This window comes from Podarcis melisellensis, assembly GCF_964234715.1.
Source record: "Podarcis melisellensis genome assembly, chromosome: 12".
In the NCBI taxonomy this organism is placed as follows: domain Eukaryota; kingdom Metazoa; phylum Chordata; class Lepidosauria; order Squamata; family Lacertidae; genus Podarcis; species Podarcis melisellensis.
The window spans coordinates 17,951,998-17,975,315 of NC_138544.1; the positions used below are offsets into that span (position 1 = coordinate 17,951,998).

Sequence of the window (23,318 nt, forward strand, 5' to 3'; positions counted from 1 at the left end):
GGAATCAGGTGTTGAACAGGGTTGTGTTATTGCCCCAACTCTATTCATTATTTTCATTGCCATGATCCTACACTTTGTCGAAGGGAAACTCCCCACCCGAGAAGAAATCATATATCGAACAGATGGAAAGCTCTTCAATCTGAGCAGGCTGAAAGCAAAGAGTAAGGTTACCGTAACTTCCATCACAGAGCTTCAGCATGCTGATGACAATGTAGTGTGTGCACGCTCAGAGGATGACCTCCAAACCATCCTAAATATCTTCTCAGAAGCTTACAAAAAGCTTGACCTATCACTCAACATCCAAAAAACCCCGAAGTGCTACACCAACAAGCACAAAATAACTGCTCTGCAGCGCCACAAATCCAATTTAACGGTGTAATGTTGGAAAATGTTGATTACTTCTCCTACCTGGGCAGTTATCTTTCCGCAAGAGCAGTTATCTGGGCAGTTATCTTTCCACATTGATGCCAAAATCCAGCATCTCCTGAGAGAAACGTGCGAAAGGGAAGGCACGCTTGGCAAATCCACACTGTGATCAACTCCCACCCAGAAACCAATGTCCCCACCGTGTAAGGATGTGTGGATCCAGAATTGGCATCCACAGTCACTTACAGACTCATTGTTAAAACATGTTTATGGAAGACAATCTTACTCGGCTCCGAGTGATCACCGAAGAAGAAGATGATTTGGGGCTAGGCAAGAAACAACAACAACCTATAAGTGCTAAATTAAGAAAACATTCCTTTAAACAAGATGTAGAAACAATCCAATCTCCTTTATTTTGTCCACATCTTCTTGAAAACCTCTTTCATGATTTAATATATGGCCCTGCCAAGGTCTTTTTCACACTGAGATTCCAAACTTCAGCTTCAATACAAGATGCATTGAAACCAACAGCTTTCTGTTTGTGGAGTCACTGAGGACATTTATCACCATTACCATTATTTCTGATGCTCATGCTATTATTTTTGCTCATGTACCCATAACGTAGTCACTCAATCACAAGAAGGTATGAGCAGGATTGGGAGAACCCTGCAATTTGTGGAAATGTAAAAAGTCAGTGGGAATAGGGTGGGACAATGAGCTAGTAGTATTTCTACTCAAACTTAAATACCAAGTTCGACCTAGAGGAGTAAGTCATGAAAACTGATTGAAAGGTGTTAGTTAGTCAGTTAGTTACAACAAGATACAGAATAATATCCAGCCTTAGGTTTCCTATCCACTGAAAGACAGAATGCAGCATTGATAGCAAACTAGAGTACCACTGATACCTGGGTGTTATGACCTCCTCACAGGTACTGGGTTCAAGTGACAGAAACTCCAGTCGGCTTTCCTTGGATGCACAGAGTACAGTCACCACTGGCTTCAACACAGGCAATGGTGCAGAAGGCAACTGTAGACTATGGGCTTAATGGCCTTACAAGCCTCCCTTTCTAGGTGACAATGTGCTTCACTTACTTCACAATGTGATACACGGTCCCTTCTGCATTGGGGGCCCCCTCTTGCTCATTCCCCTGAGTGGCAATGGACTTCTTCCCAAACACTGTGCTATGTTGCTGTGGTTTTGCAACGCTAAAAACAATATTAGCTTAAAACAGCAGCAAACCAGGTGCTCTCCTTACCACCTCGCCCAGAAGACCTCACACTGAAGATGGCCTTTCCTATAATATTAGAAAAATGCAACCTGTGCTGCTGATAGAAGTTGTGCGACTCATGCAACACCTTGGCGATTAATATACACAGAACAATAATTATACATACTTTATCAACCTTCTGAGAAAAATACAAAACATTTAAACAAAGCCACAAAGACTTGCGAATTACCCAGCCTAAAAGGAACTTATAATGTCTGGTTTCAATAGATTTTTTCAAATGCTTAACTCAGTTTATTAGAGAAGTTCAGTCTACCTGCAAGCCCCAGTTAAAGGGCCCCATCGGGCGCGAACAGCGGCCTTTTGATTATTTGGACTGCCAGGGCGAAACAGGTGCAAAACGCCGGCACCCTACCATCTACAACTTCATTGTCTACAACTTTATTAACATCTATTAAGGAAATCAGCCCTGAGTGCTCAGTGGAAGGTCAGATTGTGAAGCTCTGAGGCTCCAATACTTTGGCCACCTCATGAGAAGAGAAGACTCCCTGGAAAAGACCCTGATGTTGGGAAAGATGGAGGGCACAAGGAGAAGGGGACGACAGAGGACGAGATGGTTGGACAGTGTTCTCGAAGCTACCAGCATGAGTTTGACCAAACTGCAGGAGGCAGTAGAAGACAGGAGTGCCTGGCGTGCTCTGATCCATGGGGTCACGAAGAGTCGGACATGACTAAACGACTAAACAACAACAATCTACAACTCTACTAGCACCTTTCCCATAATGTAGAAAAGCGAGGCAGGCCAGTTCTGACGCCACCAATGCAACAGTAAAAAGAAAAAAAAAGGAAAGGAAAAATAAATAAGGGGGCATGAGCAGGAGTGGGGCAAAGGTTGGCCGGAAGAGGAATAGCAGCCGGGCAGCAGAAGAGCACCCACCTCAGGCGGCACAATCGCTTATGCCACGGCTACAAATCTTGAGCTGGCTTTCAATACTCCAATCCACTTGTCTCAAATGCCTGCATGTGCATAGTTGTGGTTTCAACAGTGGAGAACAAAAGATGAGATAAGCATAGGGCAAAAGAGGAGCAAGTGGAGAACTACTGAAGGGAACCACTTAGCTTTTGTCAGGAACTCTGGGTTCAGTAACTCAAAGGCACTTCACCTCTCTTCCGGTATAACTCCACTTCACCCTTATTCAGGTACAACCTCAACTTTAATCCTCTTCTCGTTCACCATTTTTGTCCCATTTTTTTGAAATGCAGATAATGCTTGCTGCAGCCTGCTTCACAGTGACCTTTGGAGACTTAATTAATATTGGAAGTATGTAATGTGAGATTCTCAGGTGAAGGAACTACAGGAATTCCAAATTGCATCAATATTTCATGCTTTCTGCATTGAGATTCCGATCTTGGCTGGCATAATCATTCAGCTAATTCACCCTTATGGCTCATTTCCATAAGCAGCCTCAGAAAAAAGTTTCAAAACTTCTCTGGCAAAAAAGATTCAGCGGAAGCAAAATCGCTCTCTTTCGAAAAAGTTGTCAGGAAAGGTAAATCAATTGACAGGTGTCAGTTTTCAGAGGGCGTCTACTCCAGCCACATTTGTCCAGCTGTTGCCATTTCTATGAAGTACTGCCCATCATTTGTGGGCAATGTCACTACATTATGTGATATGGGTTACCCCCCCCCCCATTATATAGTGATATGCTGTGCAGGGTTTACAGCTAAAGACCTTTTTTTAAAAAAAGAAGGATTTACCTGATGGATGACCTACTCACTTATGGGGCAGGAAATGTTTTTTGGTTGCTTTTTAAAAATAATTTGTAAATATGGTTTTATTGCTTTTAGAGTTTACTCAAGTTATTTTATTGTTTTTTGAATTTGTGTTTTATTCTGGAGTGTTTAAATCTTGCACACTGCTTCAATCTATTAATTGTTGTTGTTAAAATATGTATACCACCCTTTATCTGAAGATCACAGCAGAAAAATACAAAGTGGCCTATGAATACGATAAAAAGCAGTCTATGAATTTGTTAAATGGGGGGGGGGGGAATGTTGAAATCTCCGCCTTAGGTTACAGGGGATCAGTGTGAACCAATTCATTATGCAAGTTATCTAGTCAAATGGGAGGTTTATACTGTAAATATATGTGTGTGTGTGTGTGTGTGTGTGGAGGTAGAGGTAGAAGTAGAGGTGGAGGTAGATAGATATATAAAAAATTCTACCCCAGCCACTCTTGGGAGGCTTTCAACAGAACATTAAAAACAGAATAAAACTTCAAACATTAAAAACTTCCCTAAACAGGGCAGATAAAAGTTCAGATCTTAAAGAACTAAAGTCAACTTGTAGAAGGGCCTGCATATTCCAAAATCTCTCATACTGGGCCCTCATATTTCCATAAATACAAATCAAATCAAATATTTATTATTGTGGTCAATGGCCAGCACCAAAGAACAAGATAAGAAGCACATAAACACATTATCCGAATGTGTGTAATAGAGAATAATAATAATAACAACAACAGAATAAGGCAGAGTGAAATAAACGGGGCATCAACAACTTAAAAGATGTACCGTAATCATGTCACCAGCTCCAAAGAAGAAAATGACAAAATGTCTGGAATCGATCCCTGATGGGCTTCCATAAATACTGTTTGTTTGAAAATTGCAATCTGTTCAAAATTTGGACAGAAACTTCTAGCTCTTCAGATGTTCTTTGGACAGAAAACAAATCGCAGAACAACACATCTTACTAAGGGTGAATTTACATGTTTATATTTACAGAGGTCTCTAACTACAAGAGTACAGAGCTCCGAAATCTTTTGTGCTTGCTCCTAGTTGAGCGCATTGGAAGCAACCCTATGGCAAAACCATGAATTTGAGGTATTTAGAACAATTTCATTATCTGCACTCCATGGTCGCATCTCAAGGTCCATTTGTACATAATAGGCACATCTGACAGCAAAGAGTTTCACCAAAAACATTTTGGGGGTAAGGCAAGATAGAAATTGAAAATATAACACAACAATTTATTTAGATGACTTATATACCACCATTAACATATGTCAATTTACACCAAGGTCAAACAACACCCACACACCCACACCCATATATAAATGTATTAAAATCCATAAAATAACATGATCATTAAAATGCAAAGCACAACGACACATAACAATTTAACTAGGTAGCAGTTTATTAAGTGCAGCAGCAAATTAAACCTTTTTTCCCCCTAGTCAGGTGTCTCCTCCAAATGCCTGTTGAAAAAGATGTGCTTACAAACCACCCCAAACTATATAAAGATGTGGCCAAATACACCTAAGAAGGGAGGGGTTCCGCATGTGAGGAGCCAGCACTAAGAAGTCTCTTCCCAGGACCTCCACACCACACACTTCAACCTGTGTAGGGCCTCATCTGCTGATCTTAAAGCATAGGCAGTTTGATATGAAGGAAAGTGTTTTTGCAGTATTTGGGTCCCCTACTTTTGAGGTCTTTAAATGTTAAAGTAAGCACCTTCAATTGGTCCCAGAAAACAATTTGCAACCAATGCAGACACTTCCAAATAGGAGCCATATGGTTGTGGCTGACTGCCCCTTTCAGCTGTGATTCGCACTCGTTGCAATTTCTGGTCCATATTCAAGGACAGCCCCAGGTAGAATTAATTACAATGGTCCAACTTGGAGGTTACTAAAACACAAGTAACCATGGTTACACAGAATGTGGCACAGATAAATGCACATCATTTAATTAGAGTTAGGGTGGATTCTAGTGCCCCCCCTCCATAATCAATCAATCAATCAATCAATCAATCAATCAATCTCTTGTTCTTGGACACCAGCCAGTGCCCAGAGCAACTACCAATAATATTGAAATACAATGCAAAGAAGATAAAAACAACAATTAAAATTTTATCAACCAATCAACAGCAATCTTTAAACCACAATGAAGTCCATTGTAAACTCTCTGCTAAATTGAGCAATGAACCACAGTCTGGTGAAATGCAAGCATTTAACATGACACCTAAATGTCAGCAATATGGGGGACAATCAGGAGACAGTTGCATAGACAGAGGGGCCACCACTGAGAGGCCTCTGCCTCGTGTTACTGCTGCATGGACTTTGTCCACAAGCATGACCTCCCATGCAGATTTAAAGCACTAGCGAGAAGGTCACGGGGGATTTATCTTATATATTTGCTTATCTTTATTTAAAGCATTTGCATATCACCTTTCATCTAAGCAATCTCAGAATGGCAAGCAATAGGTATACATAATGAATTATTCATATGCAATAAAACCATACCGTTCGGCAGAATATGAGGTGGCAGCTAGAAAATGCACAGCAGGCTGAGAGAGTAAGGAAAATAAATTGCCTGGGGAAACAGAAGTGTCCCAGAACCTGGCACAGCCAGATCATTTGAGATCCCCATTAAAAGGAGGTTGCTAAAAATAATTTAATCTGCAATGGGCTCTACAATCAATACACAGTCGCCAAAGTTCTTCATGCGTGCAAAAACCAGGCAATCTGTGTGTCCCCGCTGCATTTTGCCAAGCCAAGATTCTCTGCTGGAGAACCAAGACATGCAAATCTATAATGCGGATTTGTCTTCTGGGGTATCCAGCAGGTGCACTCGCTGGATCCATCAATTGTCCGATACTGCATGCAGCCTCTCATGACCAAAGGGAAGCCCCTTAGGATCTCAACGTCTGCATATACTTTGCAGCTTCAGCCAAGGGCACTGTCTCCAGCAACTTTTCCCCCATAAGCCATCTCAGGTTTATGCATCTTGGTGCAAGGCTTGACCGAGCCCCAAAGTATTGAGGCTGTGCAGTAACCATGCACCAACTAGCCAGCCCTGGAACACACATTCCACCTCTCCACTGTCATATTTCGGGCCTGGATGTCAGTGCTCTTCCCATCTCAAGCATATTATTATTATTATTATTATTATTATTATTATTATTATTATTATACCGCCTTATACTCGTAGATCTCAGGGTGCTTCGCAACATAAAAGCAGAATATAAACAAAACCAGAAAATGCACCATAAAAACAAAGACAACATAATAATCCCCCTTTCCATGTTTTTAAAGGGCATCAGATGTCAGTCAGCCAAAGGCCTGGTTAAAGAGGAAGGTTTTCACCTGGCACCTAAAGGTGTATTAACCTTGTCTTATGAAGGATGGCAGGAGAGTGTTATGGAACTTAAGAGCACCACGTTTCAGGACCCGGGCAAATCACAGGCACCACACACATTGGCAAGCCAACAGATAAAAGAAGATGAAGAAGAAATCAGTAGAGTCAGAAGACAAACTTGTGTTGAGTAATAAAACAAGATGGCAAGAAATCCTGATTTAGAAAACAGCAAGGAAATGGAACAATCCCACAAAATTATTACCGCAGAGAGTAATGCACAACATTGCAAGGTTAAGAATGGCCTCTCATTGATCTTACCTTTGCCATTTGCGCTTGAACTCCATTTGCTTTAAGAGATGCTACTGCCTTCTGTGCTGCTGCTGGGCTGTCAAAATCTACAAAACCATAACCTTTAGGGGGGAAAATACAGAAGTATTCATTAATACCTTCAAAGAACATCCAACTTTTTAAACAACTTCTCTCTTATCAACAACGGCTTCCAAGTTAGCCCTGCTTCCTCTATCTACCAAATGACATTTCTGAGATAGCGAGACAGAAAGGAGTCAGCAGCCACCCCACTGTGCCCTATGTTCTCTTTTTCCAGGACAGTTCCTCTTTTTCATGAATATGTAAAATGAGAATCGTCATAGCAATCCGTAGTTAAAAGTATAACTTGGCAAAGGTGTTCTCCTTTTTGCTCTTCAAAAGATGGCAGCCCTAGCTAGATCCAGTTCCATGGCCTGCTAAATTACCCCTCCCTGAACTTCCGAACTAAGAATTAGTCCCAACGCTTGCTTTTTTCCTCTTCCCTCCCATTCCCATTTCCTTTTGTGCCACATCTTTTAGACTGTAAGATTATAGTCTAATTAGATTATTTCTAATATCTGTAGTCTGCTCTGGGAGTCTTTTTTGACTGAAGGCTAGGGTAAAAATACTTCTATATAAACAAACTGTTTTTTCACCTCCATCTCTTTCCATGGTTCATTTTACATATCATAAATACCTGCATATTTTAATCTTTCATTGTTGCATCCATCAAAACCTATTTAAACTGTTGGATTTATCTTAATGCTGCCAACGTTTTCAGGTGTAGACAATTTCCCCCCAATATATTCAAGAAACGTTTTCCAATCTTCTCTAAACTTGTGTTCTTCTTGTTCTCTTATTCTATATGTTAAGTTTACAAGCTGCACATATTCTGCCAGCTTAAGTTGCCCCTCTCCTTTGGTTGGGACCTCGCTTGTTTTTATTTTTGGCCTAACAAAACATGGGCCACAGTAGTAGCATCAGTGCTTTTTTCTAGGGGAACCCAGGGGTACGCATACCCCTAAACATGTTGTGAATCTTTGTACTTTTATCCATTTACTGTATTTATTTTTCCAGATTTGAACTTTAAAATGGTGATTTTCTTGAGTCAAAATGAGACTACCCCTAAGAGGGGGAAAAGCCCTGAGTAGCATACATAAATAACCTTTTTTGACACCTGGGAATTTCAGTCTGAATTATCCCTAACAAAAAGGACTCGTTGTTGTTTGGAAAAGTACTTTTAAGCATTTTTTTTCAGTTCATTATGGATTATTTCCCAATACCTTTTTACCCTTTTACAAGCCCACCACATGTGAAAGAACGTTCCCTCAACCTCTTTGCATGACTTTCCCTATCACCTCAAAACTGAGATAAAGGTAAAGGTACCCCTGACCGTTAAATCCAGTCACGGACGACTCTGGGGTTGCATGCTCATCTTGCTCTATAGGCCTAGGGAGCCGGTGTGTGTCTGCAGACAGCTTCCGGGTCATGTGGCCAGAGCGAACCAGAGCAGTGCATGGAAACGCCGTTTACCTTCCCACCGGAGTGGTACCTATTTATCTACTTTGTACTTTGATGTCCTTTCAAACGTTTTTGACATGCTTTTTGAATGTGCTAGGTGGACAGAAGCTAGGCTCAGTGGTTTCGACCACAGCGTATCTCATGTTTACTACATGAATCTGCTTGTGAATATTAACAATGAATCTCTAGGAAACAATTTATGACATTCCATCATTCCCCTCTCGTCAGCCATGGAAAACTACATTTCTTCTTTGGTGAACATGGCACTCATTTCAGAGTACTCTTAGTATAATGATGCACCCAAGAAGCATTGCATTCAAACCTATTTTGGACCTTTAATACACATTGTATGTTTTTGGAATATATGTAACATGTCTCTCAGAGAAAAGCCACAGCTTTACCTTCGCCCTCCCCTTAATCCTTGCTGCAATCCATATAGCAGACACCAACTTGCCTGAAAGCTATAATAATATTAGCACTAGAATGCTGATAGCTTAACAGCTTTCAGGCAGACATCTCCATTTACTGGGTCAATATGCATTAATACAGAAGGCAGCCACAAATATGTGGCTACATTGACTGTATTGCATTTTTATCCATAAACCTTGTGCATGAATCAGAATAGGGAGAGGTATGTAAACACCCTATTAAAATCCCACAGTCTATCAATATTGAAATCCCAATATAATAAAATGCCAATCCCAACCCTATATTGAAGGTCAGATATCTTATTCAGGCCTCATCATGGGACTGAAACTGCCTTGGCCGCACTGGTTGATGATCTCCGGTGGACTAGGGACAAAGATGAGAGCTGTTTCCTAGTTCTGCTGGATCTCTCAGCGGCTTTGATACCATCGACCATAACATCCTTCTGTACCATCTGGGGCTGTGAGCTGTGTGTGACACACCACACCCTTTGAGAACCACTGGGGTAACCTTACGGGATCCCACAGGGTATATCACTCTGCAACTAGTCCTTCTGAGTAGACATATGCAGGCCTGCACTGTAAGGCTGAAATCCCATTTAACACACTGGTACCTACTTCTGTGTAGACATGCACAGGATTGTCTTATAAATGTATACAGTCGTACCTTGGATCCCAAATGCCTTGGTACTCGGACGTTCTGGCTCCCGAATGCCACAAACCTGGAAGTGATTGTTCCGGTTTGCAAACGTTCTTTGGAACCCCAACGTCTGACGGGGCTTCCACAGCTTCTGATTGGCTGCAGGAGCTTCCTGCAGCCAATCAGAAGCCGTGCTTTGGTTTCCAAACGTTTTGGAAGTCGAACAGACTTCCAGAACGGATTCCGTTCGACTTCCAAGGTACGACTGTATTATGGAAAGGGCAGGGAGACAGCCAAGGTAAGGTTCTAGCAATGGACACTTGTCCTTGTTCCAACATTCAAAAATTCAGAAGGGGCAAATACTTGTTTTTACATACGGACCACAGAGGGGTCCCTTCCATTCTCTGACTAAGGATTCTTTTCGTTGATCAACTGACACAATAAAGGCACAATGGCTTCTTTAGATATTTTATAATAAATATTATAACAATATAGTGAATGAATAAATACGACAAATATTGGTTATTTGTTCCCTGTCATTGTCTATAGAGCCACAGCAGGTGCTATAACTCTCTAACAGTTAGACTTTCCTCCTGAAAGTCTTTCCCACTCTTCCACTCTCTCTCGAGACAGATGAATGCCAACAACATAACAAATAAAACACCTTAAAACACGTTGTTGGGTTTTTTCCTTTAAAAAAGGAACATTAACACACCAAGGGTTTCCGGATCCTTTATTACTGAACAAGTATTAAGAATGAACAGCAGGTCTTCTGGTACAGTACTCTGTTGAAAAGCAATCATCACAGCTGAACTCTTGCAAAGCACAAGTACCTTTAATTAACTTTAAGGCAACTTTGCACAGCAATTTAATCTAGCAGCTCCCTTCTTGCAGGGTTTCCTTGATCATCAGAAAGAACAATTCCAATGTAGGGGGTCAGACAGCATGAAGAAGCAGATTCACCATCACATCTACAGCCCCGCCGGCTAGGGTGGAAGGTGTTTGGTAGAGGGCGGGGAGTCCCTAAGGCAGCCTTTCTTAACCTTGGGTTGTTCCTGAACTATGACTCCCATCATCCCTGACCACTGTCCATGGTGGCTAGGAATGATGGGAATTGTAGTCCAACAACTGGAGACCCAAGGTTGAACAAGGCTGCTCTAATGGGATCCACCTCTGCTGCCTGCCCAGAAATTTCCATTGACTGCCAACCACAATAGCTTCCCGCCTGCCAGGTCAAAGCTTGGGACTTTCACTGCTCCAGAGCCTCCATAGAGTTCCCCCACTGCCACCAGCAGAGAAGCAGCTATGTGCAACCCTAATCCCTCTCCCATTGAGTCAGGATTGCAGTCCTGACAGTCAATGCAACCATTTATAAAATATCAATAATGGAGAACTTTGACTTTGCAACTGAGATACGCAGTTTTAAGAAATCCCACCTTTGCCCAGGATTTATTAGCCCACTTTATGCGACCAGGAACAAGCTGCAGTGCATCTCAAGCTCACACACACTCCCTGCCTTCTGCCCCTTTGGTGAGAGCTTCTACACTCAAACCTCGGTTGTCGAACGTAATCCATTCCAGAAACCCATTTGGCTTCCGAAATGTTCGACAAGAAGGATCAGTTTCCGATTGGTTGCAAGAGCTTTCCACACTCAAGCGGAAGCCATGTTGAACGCTCGGCTTCCGAAAAACGTTCGGAAACCGGAATATTTACTTCCTGGTTTTCGTCGTTTGGGAGCCAAAACGTTCCAAAACAGAGCCATTTGGGAACCGAGGTTTGACTGTACTACTTAAAGAAGCCACAATTCAATGTTACATCCACACTCAGGCACTACGGTGTGCTTTAAACTAAAGACAATTTGAACAACCAGGGATCAGACTGAGGGGTTCACTGTTCTCCCCTCCTGAGTGGAGGAGAAGAGAGGCATTTATTCCCAGTCACCTAAACTCGGGGGGGGGGGTCTAGAAAAAGTGGTGCTGGAATTTGTTGGGGGAGCATCCAGCCAAAGTTATTGAGCCCTAACGCTAAAGAGGTACCAGTGAGTTCCGCTTGGAAAAAGCCCTGCCTAACCCACAGATGACTGAACTGAAATGATGTGGGGTCAAGCCTTCAGCTTCAATTCCACATCTGCAAAATGGGGGAAAATAATTTGCACAAGAGAAAGCACAGTAAAAAAAGACTGTACGAGTTGCATTAGAAATTCTTGACAAATTACCAAAAATACGTAACTCCTAGTAGTAGCAAACAAATGGAAACACATGACAGCGGCTCTTCACCTGTTATACAAGAGAGATCTGGCATCTTCCCAAGAGTTCCATAACACAACAAAATATTATTATTTTGCATTTTGGACTCTTATTCCCCCCCCCCACACTTTTTAGGAAGAATATTCATATACACATAAGAAGTCCAGTGCAACGTTACTGCAGCTGCCTCCCTACAAATGCTGCCACCAAAAAACACAAAAACATAATTAGCATTATGTTTTTATGTTTTAATTAGCTGTATTATATTCCCAGCCATACTCCTTTTTTTTTAGTCTTCTCACAGCATGTTACAAAGAAATGAACTTGTTATACACAGCAGTCCTAAAAAGTGTTCTGCAGCGAAGCCGTGAAGTATGAATTACTAAGGCCATGATCCCCAAAACACTTGTTCTGAAGTAGCCCAATCACTTTTATTATAGAATTAGTAACTGTAACAATGTTGAGTAACAAAATCTATGAATCACGTGCAGAAATAAGTCCCACTGAGTTCAGTGGGGCCTACTTACATGTAAGTCTACAAAGGATTCTAGGTCTAATTAGCATTTTGCATAATGTATTTACATATGTCAGAAATCTTTACCTGAAGGGGTTGAAGACAGCTATTGAAAGAGAAACGACACACAGACTTATCAATATAGTATATGAAACTGGTAAGAATGGTTCAGCAAGTATGTTTATGATATGTCTAGCTGGCAGTGATATTGGCAGAGATTCCACCACAGGCAGTTTAGCCACATTTCACACAAATTAAGATACAAGTGTAACCGAAAGATGTAATAGTGCTTGGGAAGAAATGGAGGCAGTGAGAGATTTTACTTTTTTGGCCTCCATGATCACTGCACATGGTGACAGCAGCCACAAAATTAAAAGATGTCTGCTTCTTGGGAGAAAAGCAATGACAAACCTAGACAGCATCTTAAAAAGCAGAGACATCACCCTGCCAACAAAGGTCCGTATAGTTAAAGCTATGGTTTCCCCAGTAGTGATGTATGGAAGTGAGAGATGGACCATAAGAAGGCTGATTGCCGAAGAATTGATGCTTTTGAATTATGGTGCTGGAGGAGACTCTTGAGAGTCCCATGGACTGCAAGAAGATCAAACCTTTCCATTCTTAAGGAAATCAGCCCTGAGTGCTCACTGTAAGGACAGATCCTAAAGCTGAGGCTCCAATACTTTGGTCACATCATGAGAAGAGAAGACTCCCTGAAAAAGACTCTGATGTTGGGAAAGATTGAGGGCACAAGGAGAAGGGGACGGCAGAGAACGAGATGGCTGGACAGTGTTCTCGAAGCTACCAAGTTTGACCAAAGTGCGGGAGGCAGTGGAAGACAGGAGTGCCTGGGGTGCTCTGGTCCATGGGGTCACAAAGAGTCGGACACGACTAAACGACTAAACAACAACAACAAAGGGTGGCAATTTATACACAGTGCTATTTTTTTCTTGAGAAAGAGGTGCTGGAACTCACCAAGAACACCTTCCTTCTTCTCTTATAATGGCAATGGCACCCACCTGAGAGGTGCCAGAACTGAGCTCTAGTGAGTTCCGGCTGCTGCAAATAGATAGGGCTGCTGCAAATAATAATAATAATAATAATAATAATAATAATAATAATAATAATAATAATAATAAATTATTTATACCCCACATATCTGGCTGGGTTTCCCCAGCCACTCTGGGCGGCTTCCAACAAAATATTAAAATACAATAGTCTGTTGACCTACAACTCCCATCACCCTTAGCTAGCAAAGCCAGAGCTCAGGGATGATGGGAGTTGTAGTCTAGCAACATCTGGGGACCCACAGGTTGAGAACCACTGATCTAGAAGAATGTTAGAAGAATTATGCTGAAATCAGACCAAAGTCACATCTGGTCCAGCCTCCTGATCTTAGATGGGCCAATGAGATGCCTATGGGAAGCCCACAAGCGGGAGACAAGCAGAACTGCAACCTCCCCACTTGTGCTCCCCAGTAACTATTCCCAGTAACAACCCACTATGGGAGCTTGTTGTTGTTGTTTATATACCACTTGTATCTTCCATGGTTCTCAAGGTGCTGTACATGGTTCTCCTCCTCATTTCATTCTCAAAACAACCCTGTGAGTTAGGTTAGGTTAGGTCACCCACTGAGCTTCATGGCTGTGTGGGGATTCGAACCCTGCTCTCCCAGGTCCTGGCTCAACACTCTAACCGTTATGCCAGGCGGGCTCAAGGTAGTTCACAAACATCATAGCTAGTGGTCACTGACAGCCTTAACCTCTATGAATTTGTCTCTTTTAAAGCCGTCCATGTTAGTACCCGTTATGGCATCTTGAGATAGGTAGCAAATTTCATAGCTTAACTATACACAGTATTAAGAAATGCACAGGATCAAGAAATACTTTTTGACTGCTCTGAATATTCCAACATTCACCTTCCTGGATGAGCTCAACTTCTAGTGTCCAAACTTTTTTTCAAAGAGGGCCAGTTGTGACGAAGTGAACATGAGTTGTTGGCCTTTTTTGAGGATTGAAGTTGTTCATCTTTTTTTAGGATTTACCCCAGGAAATAAACTGCCACAGGGGCCGGATTAAGCCGACCGGAGGACCGGATTAGGCCCCCAAAACGGACTTTGCACATGCCTGGAATATACATGTATCTGCTTTCTCCACACTATGAATAATTTTGCAGATGTCCCCTATGATGAAATACTACTTTCTAAGCTAAAAAAAGACCCTAGTATTGTAAAAAAAAAGAAAGAGGTGAAACATGACTTCTAAAGCGATGTCAGAGAATTCCAACATATACAGGAAAAGAAGGAGAAGTTATTGTTGTTTGTTGTTTTATGTCACAAATGATACATAATGAATGGGAATATATATATATATATATATATATATATATATATATATATATATATATATATATATATTGTCCAGTGGCACCTTAGAGACCAACTCAGTTTGTTCTTGGTATGAGCTTTTGTGTGCATAAATAATGAAATAATGAATGGGGTTTGTATTACATGCTTTTGACATTTCCCTTACACTGAAATGAATGTTAAGTATATAAGTTGCACAAAGAGTTACGTAGCATATGTAACTTGCGTGAAATAGCACATGGCGAGACAAATGACGTAGAACTTGGCAGAAGCCAAATGGAACCAGCACTGTGATGAATGCAGGTCAGAGAAGAAATCCACATGGACAAAGGTGCGGTTTCTCAGAAGCAAGTACCACACTCGCTTTGGGAGGAATGCCTCCAACTCTGAAATTTAATATGTATATAACTTTGTCAAGACTGTCCCTTGTGTTTACTAACCGCTAGGAACCCCCTCCTGAAAGAAAGGAAAACAAGTGACTAATTTTACTTAGGCTTTATGGCATGCAGAGGAAAAAAAACAACTGTGAATCTATAGGCACCAATCTGTGTATGTGTGCATGTAGGGGAAGCCCACTTAAAGACACAGCAAGTGGACTTTTATGTGTGGCGTAATAAGCTCTATCTGAACTCACAGTCAGAAACTAAACAACTATGTCTCCCATAACCTAAATGGCTGCTGGGAGCCTCCTGCGCTCAGTTTCTCAATTCCATAATTAACTTGGCAGCAGGTTCAAATGAATTAAAACTGAATGTCACTATTTTCGCAACAAATCCCTCATCCTTGTCTTTTTCTGCAGCTTGTCAGAAGAAGACCAGCAGAACAGCAATTAGTGGTAAGCAGTGCAGTGAAAAAGAACCAAGTATACACTAATTAGGACACTCACCAAGCACATTCGTTTCATTGGCAGATTTAATCAATGTTTTCCTGAAATGCCTTAAATCTCTTATGCTAATTTAAAGTTTTGTTATTATTGTTCCTTTAAACACAGATGGGATGCCTGGAGATTTTCAAGTGCTTTCCCGCCCCCTCCCCCCTCAAAAAGGCTTTCTAAATATTATGCCTTACATTTAACTGCTTGTCCATGTTTCACAGGAACAGATATCATGAAATTGCAACAATTTCATTCTCAGATACCTAAGAATATGGTAGGCAGAACTGGGCAAACTCAAATAATGGATAAAAGGTAAAGGAACCCCTGACCATTAGCTCCAGTTGTGACCGACTCTGGGGTTGCGGCACTCATCTCGCTTTATTGGCCGAGAGAGCCGGCGTACAGCTTCTGGGTCATGTGGCCAGCATGACTAAGCTGCTTCTGGCAAACAAGAGCAGCGCACGGAAACGCCGTTTACCTTCCCGCCAGAGTGGTACCTATTTATCTACTTGCACTTTGACATGCGTTCGAACTGCTAGGTTGGCAGGAGCAGGGACTGAGCAACGGGAGCTCACCCTGTCGGGGGGATTCGAACCACCAATCTTCTGATCGGCAAGTCCTAGGCTCTGTGGTTTAACCCACAGCACCACCTGCAACACTCAGATGTGAGCAATGTATGAACATTATTTATCTATTAAAACAGTCTTACGCTTTTTTAAAAAAACAAGAAATGAGATTCCAACTAAACATCAGGAAGAGTGCTGTCTGACAGCAGAACATTCTCCCTCAGGAGGTTGTGGACTCTCCCTTCCTTGGAGATTTTTAAGCAGAGGTTTATATGACCACCTGTCATGGATGCTTTAGCTGAGATTCCTGCATTGCAGGGGGTTGGACTAGATGACCCATGGGGTCCCTTCCAATGCTACAGTTCCATGATTCTATGAAATCAGTTAGACTTTAGCCATAGGTTCATATCTTGGGACCAAGTTAGTTACACTTTTTTCTCATTCATTTCAGTGGAACCCAGGTTTAATTAACTTCGTCAGGACCCAATTCATAATTCCAGATTCATAATGAAATATGCATGTTTAAATCTCTGTTTATAATAATAATAATTTTATTATTTATACCCCGCCTATCTGGCTGGGTTTCCCCAACCACTCTGGGTGGCTCCCAATAGAACACTAAAAACAGAATAAAACTTCAAACATTGAAAATTTCCCTAAACAGGGCTGCCTTCAGGTGCCTTCGAAAAGTCAGATAGTTGTTTATTTCCTTGACATCTGATGGGAGGGCATTCCACAGGGCGGACACCACTAACAAGAAGACCCTCTGCCTGGTTCCCTGTAACCTCACTTCTTGCAGTGAGGGAACCGCCAGAAGGTCCTCGGAGCTGGACCTCAGTGTCTGGGCTGAACGATGGGGATGGAGATGCTCCTTCAGGTATACTGGGCTGAGGCCATTTGCAAGTAAATCAGCCTAGCTCAGGGGTCAACAACCTAAGGTCTGTGAGCCACAAGTGGTCCACGGGGGTCGTTTAACCGGCCCACAAGCCACGCCCAAACCGAGTCGCCCACTTGGCAAGTCCCCGTGCGCTGCGCTAAACTGATGCAGCACAGCAACTCACTTCCACAGCACCAAAAATCGTGTCTGCGCAGACACAGACGCTGAAAATCGTGGGCGCGATCCGGCCCCTGGAGGAATCTCCGCTGGAGTGAATTGTCCCAGGCAAGGTAAACCTTACCAATCCCTGGCCTAGCTGGATCAGAGTGAGAATCTAGCATACAGCCCATAAATAGACTTATTCAAAAGTGGGCAGATAACCAGAAATAAAGCGAGTACATCTAGAATGAATTCAATAATCTATATCTATACAGTCCTGATAATGCGTCTTCCTTCCTATTTTCAAGATTTGTGCACTCACTCCATGAAGACTTTGCACCATCTGTTCTATAGCAAAGTTTCTTCTGGTTTACATCATGTGCTTACCTAGGGTATCTCTTAAAAGTAATGTGCATCCCAACTAGCAGGTAGTGGGCATAAAAAGTGATTATCTGATAATTTACTATGCAAATTCCAGTGATTGTTTTATGCACAGTGGATAAAGAATCAAATTAAAGTCTTATAACCCTTGGAAAATTAGCGTTAGCAAGCAGAGAGGTTGATTTGCCCTTGAAAACTAAATTACGAAGTGCAAATTGTGTAACATTCACATAGCCTGTACCATCTCTGACTACATAAACGTGCTAACCATGAAACATTTTGAATTATTAAAACGCATGATTTTAAGTTAGTAGTTAACTTGCAACTGGTCAGATTCCTGTGCTAATAGATAATTAAGAGCAGCTGACAGCCAAAAGGAGAAAACATTTTCCACAACCCACAGAGGATACAAAATCATGGTCGAGGATATATTTATTTTATTTAGAATGATTCCCAAGGCACCCAGTTTGTTACAGAGGCAATATATAAACTTGAAGGTTTTGGTTCCCTATTGTTCATTTGGGGAAATTTTCACAGAAAATTCACCCTCATTATGGTACTTAAGCAATATAACCGCAACCCCGCCTCACATACCCAAATTTTTCTTTCATTGTAGTGGCCATTTCCTTCATTTGTGTTTAAATTAAGAAAGACCAAAGTTTTAGCCCCTGTAGATTTAGAGATTCATTCATAAAGGTGAGGTCAGAGTGTATTAAAAGGCTGAGATCTACATGCCAATTCTAGATTCAGGATTGAGTCCCTTCGGGGCTAACTCCCAGGTAACTACAGGATTATTTGCTTGGACATAAGTCCTACTGTCTTCAGTGGTCCTACTCTTAAGTATGTGTGTTTAAGCCTGCAACCTTGATGCAGATTAGGAGACAAGAGCTATTCTCTGCTTTTACTTCAACAACAGAGGAAAGATTTTCAGCAGAAGGCCTTCCTAAACAAGGAGACTTCAGCCAAATGCCAAAAGCTGTAAAGTGTCAGGGCTTGGTAAATCTCAACCAAAAATGCATTTTACATTGTGGGTGCCAGCACCAAAAAGGCCCTACTCCATGTTGACATGCCTCAGAGATAACTGAGGAATGCAGAGTTCCATGGTCCTCAACAAAGGCACTTAGTTCTGCCCAACATTTTTTTGGGGGGGCTCATTGCATGTGTGTGACCTGGCGGGGCCTTCCGCCACCACTGGGAGTCCCAATGGGGAGCACGGCCACCACGGGGAGGCCTGACAAGGCCCTCTGCCAGTGCATGGAGGTCCAGTGTGGCCTGTCGTCACTGTGACCCGATCCCTCAAGATTGTGGGGCTCAGTCCCATCCCCACATAGTTTGGAGAGGGGTGGGTTGTGGTGTCCTCAGCCCCAGAGTTGGTGCCTATGGTGCTCAACTATTCAAGGTGCACTCTGACATAACACGTGCAGATGAGCCTGAGGAGTCTCCACCGTTGTTTCTGACTGCACACCTATCAACTACCCACAAACCTCTGTTCTTCAGCAATTATCCATCTCAAAACAGCAGAAAGCATTACTGGCAGCTTTCCAGAGGCAACAGATGCTCTTCCCAATGGTGGAAGACTGGGCCTTCTCTATCCCTCAAGAGGCCTCTGATATCTCCCTGATTTCTCGCTGTTTTAGCTACATCGCCACTGTCTGCCTCACCATATATTGTTTACTTCTACCACACTACCCTTGAACATCACCCTCTAAAATTCTCACAGCCAAACTCATCAGGGACCTTTAGGTGTCATAGTTAATATATACGCACTACCTGTAGCCAAAGCTTCCTTTAAATAAAAGCAGAAAGGAGCTGCATAGCTCTGCTACTCCAGATGCTGAGGCAGTTTCAGTGGCCAGTAAGACTAGACTGTTAATTAGGACATTATTTTATTATTTAAACATTCTGGTCTTCATGAATTTTTAGTGTTCAGCAGATTAAAAACAGCATTAGGTCGACCTAGGTCATATGACGACAGGATAAACGAAACATCCCAAATATTAGCTGCCACTGAGACAGAGGAAATTTGAATTCAAGAAGCTGGGCTATGAATTGGCGAAGGCAAAATTTATTTCCAACCCGAAGTGAACTTGTCGTTTATGTCTTTCGCAGCAGCGGTGTTCAAAGCAGAAGTAAACAGGATGGAACTGACAAGAAAGAGTGAACTCAGTGAGCACACCCAACCTACCGTGCTTTATTGGAAGTAATATTTAGAACAATGAAAGCAGGATGCTTTGGCAAGTGGCTGAGGAAAACATGCAACTAAACCAAATTGATGAGCCTGTCATTACTTTGATCACTCTGGGGGCGGAGTGATGAGGGAAGCCCCTTGTGTAATAAAAAGGTTTTCATTAAAGCTATACATCTACCTGGGGCTATGGGTTTCAGGTATAGCCATCTGAGTGCTTTTCTACAACTGACCTGCAATTTAGACAAATAGATATATTATAAGTATGAGACAGAACCCATAAAATACACTCTCCCACAAACAGGGGTGGTTTTACTCCCACTTTATAAGACACAATCCCCTTATCTGTTTGAACACTCCAGGTACCCTGCTGAAACTAAACATACATTTCATCACCATCTTGTTGCAGTTAAACTGGCAGTAAACATCAGTTGATAAACCTGGCAGTAAAACAGAAATATATATATATTTAATGCTAACAGATGGCAAGGAGTTGCTTTGGACATTGTGATGTTGGAAGAGAGAACAGGAAGCACAAATGTCTTGCGCTTCAGTTTACTTGCTTCCTTCTCCATCTCATCCAAAACCCGACGTTTACATCACCCTCCTGGGCTCCCCCTCACATGAATTTCCTCGTGTGGCAGGAGGATGTGAGAATGCTATTTTGGGTGAGCCAGTGGAACAGAAGAACGTTTGCAGTTTCTCTTCCTTCCCTCCCAACGTCATCATTTTTGAAGTGGACCTGGCATTTCCTAGGACTTGTTTTTGGACTCCATATGGGAATACGAAGCTGTCTTATGCAAAGTCCATCTAGTTCAGTTTTAGCTACCTGACTAGAAGTGCTTCTCCACGAGCTCAAACAAGTGGTCTATCCCAGACCTTCTCCATGAGACCTTTTTAACTGGAGATGCCTAGGATTGAATGCGGTACCTCTTTGCATGAGTGTTGCCCTTTCCCAAATCTCTATCACTGGTTGTGCCATACATATCACATGCTAAACCTTTAACTGGAGATGCTGGGAACTGACCTTAGGCACTCCTATATATACAGTGGTACCTCGGGTTACATACGCTTCAGGTTACAGACTCTGCTAACCCAGAAATAGTGCTTCAGGTTAAGAACTTTGCTTCAGGATGAGAACAGAAATTGTGCTGCAGTGACACGGCAACAGCGGGAGGCCCTATTAGCTAAAGTGGTGCTTCAGGTTAAGAACAAAGAACAGTTTCAGGTTGAGAACAGACCTCTGGAACAAATTAAGTACTTAACCTGAGGTACCACTGTAGAACATAAGCACTATCACTGAACTATAGCTGCCCCAGGAAGAAGTGAAATCTTGAGCACACACACACGTGTGGTACATTGGTTCTCAAATGCCTTGGTACTCAACCAACTTGGAACCCAAACACTGCAAACCCGGGAGTGTTCTAGTTTGCAAAAAAAAATTTCGGAAGCTGAACGTGCTACATTTTGACTGTTGCGCTTCCAATTTGAGTTCCACACTCCCATTTTCAGTGTTATGCTGTGGTCTGTTTTGTTTTTGCAGGTCTTTTTTTGTTTTTGTGACTGTGTGGAACACAGCTCAGCTACTGATTGATTGATTGTGTGACTGAAGTACATTGTTTATTGCTTTTATTTTATGGAGCAATGGTCTAGTTAGATAGTAAAATTCATGTTAAATTGCTGTTTTAAGGGTTGTTTTTAAAAGTCTGGAACGGATTAATCCATTTTACATTACTGTCTATGGGAAAGTACGCTTTGGTTTTGGAACGGACCTCCGGAACAGATTAAGTTTGAGAACCAAAGTACGTCTGTGTGTGTGTGTTTTGTGTGTGTGTGTGTGTATAAATAAATATTGCTGTATTTTCTGTTTTCTGTGTTTTCTGTGAGAAGACCATTGGTCTTCTCAGAAATGGTTTTCACAGAAAACCATTGGTCTTCTCAGGATCTGACTTTGTGGTACAGAAAGCTAAGCACACTATTCATAACTTGGAATGCTTTCAAAATTTACCTCAAGTTTTCATAATTTAAAACACCAGTCTGCTTCAGTTTGATTGCATTACTTAGAATCACCTAGTGGCTGAAGATTGGAGTATTGAAGCATCTTAAAGTCCTAAGTCAAAGTTGTGCAAACTCTAAATAAGACATAGCTATATATTATTCTCTTTCTGCACATGTTGTCCATTTTCTCCCAGTGATCAGTTTCACCTTATCACAAAGGAGTTGGGAAATAGAACCTTGCACTTCGTCCCTTTCCCAAATTTTACTGTGATGTAACCTGCTGGTTTCACAAGCTCCAATATCCACGAGCTCCTGAATCCTTCAACAGGGATATCCATGGAGACCTCTCTTTGCTTAATATTTTAAAGACGTATATGAGAAATGGATCACAATAGCCTAGCTAGTCACACAACATCAGAAAATGCTGGGAAACCTTCGGTCTAAATGTTTATGTATTATAATTGAGCATTCAGGTGAAACAACAACAAAACCTTTTATAGAACTATAGCGGGCACACAAAAAGGTCTGATAAAAACACTAGTATTTTATCCAAAGGGGTCTTTACGGTTTTTAAATATACAGAGAAATGTGTACTGGAGGTTCTGCATCACTTTAGACAAATCCTGAACTGAAATAGTCCACTTCAGAGAGCTTCAGGTGTCATTCAAAGTGAAGCAGGTTCACTCTGAATTGGTCTAAATCTGGCCTGTTCCTAAAGTTTCAGGAACGATTCTGCAATACGTGTCTAAGAAGACAGGTGCTTCTCTCAAGCTCTCCCCCATGGAGGTGGGTACAGTTTCGCAACTGATAGCTCTAGCTTCTAATCGCAGGGAACTTTTTTACAAGTGCTCATAAATGGCAGCGCTTTTGGCAAGAATGTTGAAGTATTGTATCATAACTGAGTGATCTCTACAATGAATGCAATTTTCATTTTTAAAATGCCAACAAAACCACGAGGATAAGAGCAAATCCCTTTTTATCAGTGAATTTTAGCTTTAAAAAGTGCCTGGCATGAAAAGCACCTGTCTAAAATTTTGAAGGATCCATTCCCTGCAAACTTCATCCATTTCTGTCTAAAAAGCGAGCAAAGCTATAACAATTGGCTGATTTCCCTATCAACCCTTCAGGGAGGCATTGGGGTTTGGATTAACAGATTTTCCAAAGTTGAGGTTCTGTTTCAAACTTGAGATGAAGTTGGTGTTCTCCAAATGGTCCAAGCCAAATCAACCTGAAGTAGGCTCTGAACTAAAACTTCCCTTCGGCAAATACTCCTATAGTGAATACTTATCCACATAAATGCACACAATAACCTCCCACAATGAGAGAGGTGAAAACAACGCAAGGTTACTTTCCCCTCTCAGGGATGTCCCATTATTAAACACTTTCCCCTTTCAGCTCTTCAACTTGATCAGACCACAAGCTGTTTGTGATCCCATCTACTCAATTTTACCACTCCATTAACTTATATCTGATTGGGAGACCTGGGTTCAGTTAGGCATTGGGGGGGAAGGCTTTTCACCCTGCAGTGAAATGTATT

General features: G+C 41.9%; 1 protein-coding gene across 10 annotated transcripts in view; it reads right to left on the bottom strand.

Moving 5' to 3' along the window:
• Positions 1-23,318, bottom strand: part of RBMS3 (RNA binding motif single stranded interacting protein 3) — a gene marked incomplete at its 3' end in the record, with an annotated part of 736,788 nt that overhangs the window by 253,217 nt on the left and 460,253 nt on the right. For all 10 annotated transcript variants that reach the window (XM_081883321.1, XM_081883319.1, XM_081883325.1 and 7 more), the window contains one exon: positions 7,046-7,137. In XM_081883321.1, coding sequence (XP_081739447.1) covers positions 7,046-7,137 — 92 coding nt within the window. The remainder of the gene's footprint in view (positions 1-7,045; positions 7,138-23,318) is intronic.